Source organism: Paramisgurnus dabryanus, chromosome 22 (genome assembly GCF_030506205.2).
Source record: "Paramisgurnus dabryanus chromosome 22, PD_genome_1.1, whole genome shotgun sequence".
NCBI lineage: Eukaryota > Metazoa > Chordata > Actinopteri > Cypriniformes > Cobitidae > Paramisgurnus > Paramisgurnus dabryanus.
Window position 1 is genome coordinate 24934647 of NC_133358.1, and position 8329 is coordinate 24942975.

Sequence of the window (8329 nt, forward strand, 5' to 3'; positions counted from 1 at the left end):
GCAACCTTACCACTAGATGCCACTAAAATTTACACACTGCACCTTTAATGGATACAAGATCTGTTAAGGGGTTAAAAAAATATTATAAAGGCAAAAAGAAAGAATGTAAAAATAAACATGTTAACCATTTACATTTATTTTAAGTTACTAAATAGTTCCAAAATATGTAAAAAAAATAAAAAATGAAGAAAACACAACAATAACAAACAACTCTAACAATTGTCTTAAATATATGATATTAAAACTATAGACATGCGAGATTAAAGCATTAAAGAAATCCCCCCAATCTGAACGGCCCACCTGAAATATCACTTGGCCCACATTTCATCTCATATCTGGAGCCGGGCCTGTCCTAGTCTCAGACTAAAATGCATGTTTGAGCTTAATGAAAAACACCTGATATATCTCAACATATATCAGTGCAATTGTTTTGTCTCAAGATGCACACCTGTATTGTTTTTTTGTGTAAGATTTGTTTGTAAAAACTACTAAAATGTCATTAAATAACTAGTCCTAGTCCTGTATTAATCCAACCATGTCAGAGAAACCGCCTCCTTATGTTTTAGTTGGAGCTCCAGTAATATGAAAGCAAAATTTATTCTTAACCGTCCATATAATCACTGTTGGTATATTCATACAGTAGTATGTAAATAAAAAAGGTGTAAAAATATTCTTGCATACTGTACCCCATACAAATTGATATCTAAGCCCCCCTTTTACTTAGCTGACTGTATGCTGTGTTAAGGAATATGATGCATATGCTTTATCCACTAAGGGAAAAATATAAATCCTTTCTCATATGCAGCCTTGGGAACACCATTAACCAAAAATTCAATGTTACTTTTTTGTATGAAGGATGTGCTGGGCCTTCCTATCATTTAAAGGCATGCTTCTACAGGCAATAACAGACTGCTATTACACCCCAGACAGCAGTTTCTTGTAAGATGAATGAAGTAAATCGCTTAGGTTGACTGAAAGTCAAAAGGGCCACACTGTACAACCACTTTTATCTATTGGAAATCTGTCTGCTGGTAGACTTGAGTACCCAGTGACATCATAAAGGTGGGCATGTCAATGCCAGTCAGCATAATGCTGATGTTTCCTGGTTCTTGTCCACTTGTGCTGAAACTGATCCAATTCCAAGGCTTCAACGTATAATTTGTACAGTCGAGTCTTTGAGCTGGTATGCACGATGAGCAAGAAACGACAAACAAATAAGACTTAAAACAAACAAACCAAAACATAAAAGAAGGAAGGTTCGGGGTAGGGATTGAAAGGATAGAGAAGGATGTTTCAGAGGATTCACGTGAGAGGACAAACTGATAAGCTTTTCAGCTGGGGATAGAGGCGTTCCATGTCATACGTGGATAGACGCACAAACTGAATTTACTGACATCATCCATGACTGCCTTCTTTCGACTGCTTTCACACATTCACACTTTATCTCGCTTTTTTAACATTTCTGCCATGCTCTTTACATGAAGTGTATACATGTGTTAAAGTATGTGTACATTTATTTATTTGGAGGCACACAAGATGTTCCTCTTTGTAACATTCCCAAATCATTCTGGGATATCATGATGGATCATTTGGCGCAAAACTAAAGACTTAAGATTTAAGTTTGATGATTTCAATCTTTGCCATGGCCTTTCTCATTCGATGTCGAATATATCAAGGTTATATTTTCACATAATGTTCTTTTTATTATGTCCATTTTATGTAAATCACATTTAAATGACTTTATCTGGGTTTTCACAGGCAGGACCACAAATTAGAAAAATGTAAATCAGAATGACGTTCTCCAGTGGTCTCAGACCCCATTATGTATATTTTGTACGAAAACAAATCATCAAGCCAGAGGTCTGAAAATAAAACATGACGTACAGGTACTGATAATTATGTTTTTTTAAACAGAATCACATTTTGTTCTTGATGGAAGGAAATGGCATTGTCTGTGATGACTAAACTGAAACATTTTAAACCACTTATGTTTGGACAAGCAGTTGCACGCATCTGGTTGTTAGTGGGTGTGCTCACACAATACTAAATGCAGGGGCTCTTATGTGATAGTTGTACTGTGATTGAAACAACACGGTCCCCAATCTTCTGCTCTCACCACCAGTATTTGGTGCAGTTAAACGCTGAAATAAACAACACCTGTTTAGGATTTTAAAGCCTTTGCATGCTGCGTGTGTTATTTATTATACCAGTAAGTTGGCTATTTATGTGGTGGCACTGAGGGTTGTGAAATGCATTGATGCAAGAGAAGAAAAGACTTGCAAAGTCATTTGCATATTTCTGTCTGTCTGTCTGTAGACAGATGCATGGTAAATACACCAATCAAGATTAACAAACTAAGGCTACGTTTACATGGAAACGATCTGAAAAGAAAACGCAAAAGGGGCGTTGCGTATTCACTTTTTATTTGGCGTTTATACAAGCGTTTCAAGGGGGAAATCTGCGTGCATATGGTGACGCAAAAGTGTGTGATATTCTATATAGTATGCACTCCAGGCAGCTAGGTGGCAATGTGAAGCACTGACACACAACAACACCAAGTCCACGCGCTTGCGTACAACCTTCTTCCTTGTTCTCCCAGGTCTCGTCCAAAGCCGCCTGGTTTGCCTCCAATGAATTGGCGCATCAACAATTTGATAGAGGTAATTAAAGGTGCTCTAAGTGAATTCACGCGTTTTAGACCATAAAACATTTTTTGTTACATATAGCAAACATCTCCTCACTATCTGCTTGCTGCCTGTCCGCTGATCAAACTGTAAAAAAACGCGATATCTGTAGACAGCCCAGGCTCTACAAACTTCAATTAAAACACAGTGGCCAAACCTAGCACCACGAAAACAAAACAAAGAGTTCCAACCAATAAACGACAAGCAGGATTTGGGGGTGTACTGTAGGTTGGGCGTGTTCATGAAAGCACCGAAGGGAGGGGGAGGAGTTAGCTACGCTCCGTTTGTTTGAAAACAGTTCAAACATCTACAAAAAGTGACGTCTCACAGATTCGTGTAGAGCGCCTTTAATGTGCCAACTCTGATCAGTAATAATAGCTGTGAATATTTCGTACAACTGCTGGAAAGACTCTTGTATATTTATCAGAGCTGCTATGGCAACTTAAAGGTCCGACATATGGAAATAATCTGACATGTTTGTTATTATTTTCCTGAACTGGCGCATGCCTGTGACGTAAACGCGTATGCGACGAGAGTCACCGTGAGCAGACTTTTGCGTTTTTACCCTTTAGACGGTAATGCGATGGTAGAGTGTTTTTAAGATTTCCACTCTGGAGGGTGGTTTCACTTTTTTGCGTTTTTAAGCCCCAAAAACGCTGTCGACGTGTGAACGAAAGACACAACCGATAAAATATTTTTACGTTTTCAGCCTCGAGCGTTCTAATAAGGGTAAAGAGTAGGCCTGGGCAATAAAATCCATTTTTCGAATAATCGGTTTTTTTACGTGGTCGATTCAAAATCGATTCTCAAAGGCCACGAATCGATTTTTTTTCTTCATATTTATTTACGCAAACATTGAACATAAGATTAACGTTAACCTAATTACTAGTCTTCTCCACTGGATGTTTCCCTTTTTTTTTTGCCATGCATGATGTTACCAAGGATCGAGAGGCGAGCCTGTCATTCATTCATTCAGTGCTTAAAATGGTGGTTTCAGGTGCTTTGTCGACTTGATGCCACCTTCATATAAAAAGTCTGAGGTATGGAAGCATTTTAGATTTCGCAAGCAAGACGACGATGATAGTGTTGTGGCTTTTAATTTCTTTTTATTAATAACCCACTTGTAAACTTCTGTTTACTGTTCTTTTTTATAAATATAGTATTTGTATTAAATCTATTATTAATATTCATTAAGTTGAATCGAGAATCGAGTATAAAAAGCGACCACGAATCGGAATCGAAAGTTGAATCGAGATCGAATCGATTTGATAGCTTGTGAATCGAAATCGAAACGATCTGGAACATCTGAATCGATACCCAGCCCTAGTAAAGAGTGGAGCCTTACAGTACCAACACAATCTCAAGGCAAGTCGTGTTACAAAATATTTGAATAATTTATGCGTGTTCATGGACACGATTTTCCGCTTTTTGTCTTTTTTGAGTCAATTTCTATAAATATTTTTTTCGTGTCTGTGGCACGACTTTCTTTTTCGTGTCATTTTATATTTTGTTTTCTCGTTGTTTTTTCATATTTTTAAATCATTGTCGATTTAGGGTTTGGATTAGGATGTATTTTTATGTATTGGTTTCTACATGTTTTTCTTCCGATTTTAAAACAATTTTCGCTTGGGGTTGGGCTTAGGATGTCTGAAATGTAACAGAAAGTCAGTCTAACCCCAACCCTAAGCGACAATGGTAAAAAAATAGGAAAACACACAAAAAAACCTGAAAATCGTGTCCATGAACACAAATAAATGAATCAAATATTTTGTCACTATAACATAACTTGCCTTGAGATTGGGTTGACAGTACATATGTTGCTAATACAAATATCTTACCACACCAAATTATATATATCTGTAATCTAGGCATTGTGTAGTTGAACAGGTAGAAGTAGAGATATCAGAATTGGGCTCTTTCAGGTTTATTAGACAGAAACTGGTTGCAGTCCCACATTTAATCAGTATTCTGACCTCTAGACCATATCTCCATATGTGAGTGCACTTCTGAAAGACGGCAAGAGAGAATAAGACTACTTTATAGCTGCCGGCAATTTGTCTTTGAAATAAATCTGTAGAGTAATCAGCTTGGTAGGTTTTGAAATTGGTTATGTTGTGTAAGCATGATATGAATTGTAACCACAATGTGCATGCATACCCCTATAATCAGCACGAATATTGCACAAGGACAAAATAAAAATTTCCTGGACGGTGTATTATTTATTTTAATGATATATTTTGTGCATTGAGTTGGGCAAAATTGATGTGCATTGAGTTTTAAATACCTGATTGCTGCTATTGGCTTTGTAAACGCAGCAACAAATTAGGCAGATATTGAAAAACTAAACTACATTTTTCATTATCATAGTTTAAAATGTTTGGGCTAGAAAGTCAGATAGTCAGCAAAATAAGTTTTAATAAGGTTTAAACAAGTAAGCTAGACTGTCTAGATATTTTAACACTATTAGGACCAATATCAGCACTACCCTGCCTTCTACGTACACCGAAAACTATGTTTATTGAGGGAAAACTAATTACCGAATGCTGAATGTGTTGTTGGTTTATACGGTGGCTGGAATTAGATTCTCTCCACTGACTTTCGAAAGCAGGGTCCCCTAGGTGTGTAATGCAATTTGTCACTATAAAAAGCGCATTTCAGCATGTCAAATTAATCTTCATGAATCACTCATCCCACGAACAATTAGAAGCCCATCATGCTGGCATTCATTCAGACAGCAGAAAAACAACAATCCATACATCTCTAAGAATTGTATAGTCATTATTACCTATTATGGTATAGTTTTTTTATATAGTCACTATGCTTCCTGTGGTATAGGATTAGTGTACTGTAATGTATATCATAACCTATATAATTTTATCTGTGCTAATTTAATGTGCCTAAAATGGCACTGCGAATTAAAGGATCACAGAAACAATACACAAAATCAGTTAAAAACTTCAAGTGGTCTGGAAAGCCAAAATGTGCATTGCATACAAGTACTCTCTATGTTTTTCAACGGCATAATGACATCTAGTTCACACAAACAACAACATGCATAATCGACTTCTCTGTAATCAGTTCACTTCAGCACCACGATCGTGTGGACAGCTCCTCTCTCAATATGATAAGCTACTGTACTTACACTTTATAGACAAAAGTGTATACTAATGCACCTCTAATAAAGATTTTGGGGCGGCATAGTGTCCACCCCAAACAAAACACTGTTGTCTCACAGCAAGAAGGTCCCTGGTTTAAGCCCTCCATGGGTCGGGAGGTCCTTCTGTGTGTCCGCATTGATTTACTGTGGTTACTACATTATATTTTCTTTTACGGTCCAAAAACTATACACATGTTGAACTATACACACACTGAGGGATATCTGCAATTCACCTAACCTGCATTTTTAACATGGCAAATAACCACGAATACAGCCATGCTATATAGATGCTGAAATGGTGTTAAGCATAAATAATCATATTTATATATTCCAGTTATTCCATCAAAACAAATATTAATGTTATTCCACACAATTCCATTTCAAAGAATATTAATCTTTGTTCCAACACTTTTGGAAAATACTTTTCTTTGCTGAAATGACTTTGTACAAATCATTGATGGGTTTGGGTGATGAGTGTTTGGCTCAGAGCCTGCAAGTCATAGGTGTTCAGCTCGGTTTAGGTCTGGGGGCTTTATGCAGACCAGTCAAGTACTTCCACACCAGACTGAATCAATACATTTTTTTAAACCTTGCTTTGTACAAAGGTGCATTGTCATTTTGGATTAAAAAAGGTGCGCTGCAAACTGTTGCTATAAAATTAAAAGCACACAATTCTCTAGAATATCATTATATGCTTAAAATTTGTGCTTACTGAAATGACAAGTAGTGACATATTTTAGCTCTATTTCGAGTGCTCGAAAATAAAATTACGGAGCTTTCAGAACAGAACAATAATAATAAATAATAACTGCAATGTTTTGCCCATTTACTATAAACGGATGTGGAATTACAGCAATACATAATTTTTATAACGACTGCATGATAAATTAATAACATAAATACTGCGTCATGAATCTACACATCTAAACATTGATTTGCTGAAAAAGTGGTTTGTCAAGTTTTTAAGTTTATTAACGGAACCTCAAGTGCACTCGTTTTATTTCTCTGCAACACGTTTGCAATGTTAAATATTTATAATTTAGTCTCTCTCAAAACAAAATATATATATATATATATATATATATATATATATATATATATATATATATATATATATATATATATATATATATTATATTCAAAAGCACCAGCTTGCGCACCCCTATCAAATGAAATTCATGTTTTATGGTATACATCGCATAGAAAATCACAATCTTTAGGCTACATCTTAATGGTTGCAGCTCATAAGCACAACTTACCATTGACGGATACAGTCCGGAGAGAATTAGGAAAAGCAGAGGATTCAGTAGACCGAAAAGAGAATGCATTCTGTCCCGTTTCCGTTGCACTTTTCTGCCCTTAATATCACGTTCTCGGTGTGGGAGGTGGTGCCCGAACCGAACAGGGCGGATAGATCCACAATCATTACCCTGATACTCCGCTGCGCCAGCTCCCGCGTGCAGCCAATATCGAGCGCGCGCTACCCAAAGTTACGACCGCACGCGCGTGAGGATTCAGCATCCAGCTGATACTGACAAACCGACGTGAGATCGAGTCTTTCAGAACGGATGTGACATCATTGAATGATATGGTGCCAAAAAAGATTTGGATAACTTGTTGAACGTTTGCGCGATACGCGCCCAAATGTCTACAACGCAACACTAATGATGCAGAAAGTTCCACCACCTACACTGAAAATGTAAACATCCAGATGTTATAACAAATATATACGATGTTAAAAAGCGGCATGAATATGGAAAATTTAATTATAGTCATTTAAATATGTCAAAGTATCTTATATAGCTGAAAATCACAAATTAGTTGTCCAAATTAGTCAGCAGAGTAAGGTCTGTTACTGTCAAACTCTCAGAGTCATGCATGCATGTGTTTGTGTGCGTGCGCGCGCGCGCGTGCGTGCGTGCGTGCGTGCGTGTGTGTGTGTGAGAGAGAGAGAGAGAGAGAGAGAGAGTTAAAGTGCGGAGTTAAAATCGGTGACAAAAGAACAGAATTTTTCAGTCAACGGCGTGGGGTGAGACAGGGCTGTAACTTGAGTCCAACTCTATTTAACTTATATATTAATGAGTTAGCAGTGTTAATTGAACAATCCAGCACACCCGGTCTCATCCTAAACAACTCAGAGATTAAAGCTCTTCTGTATGCAGATGATCTGGTGCTATTGTCAGACACTGCACAAGGTTTACAGCAACACCTGCACCTGCTGGAGAAATACTGTCAAAACTGGGCCCTGACGGTCAATCTGAAAAAAACTAAAATTATGATTTTCCAGAAAAAAGCAAGATTACAGGATAACAGATACACATTTACTCTGGGAAACACTGCACTAGAACACACCTTACACTACGACTATCTCGGGTTAAAAATCAGCGCATCAGGCGGTTTTGGTCTCGCGGTAAACGCACTTAAAGAGAAAGCTAGACGAGCATTCTATGCAATCAAAGGCAAATTTAAACAAACAGACATTCTTGCT

The 8329-nt window shown here is 37.2% G+C and overlaps 1 protein-coding gene across 1 annotated transcript in view; it reads right to left on the bottom strand.

Annotated features, from left to right (window-relative positions):
• The window catches only part of olfm3a (olfactomedin 3a), a 60431-nt gene extending 52724 nt beyond the window's left edge, over window positions 1–7707 (bottom strand). The window contains exon 1 of the mRNA XM_065258484.1: window positions 7101–7707. Within this exon, the coding sequence (XP_065114556.1) occupies window positions 7101–7169 (69 nt within the window). The 5' untranslated portion in view covers window positions 7170–7707. The remainder of the gene's footprint in view (window positions 1–7100) is intronic.
• Between the last annotated feature and the right edge of the window lie 622 nt (window positions 7708–8329).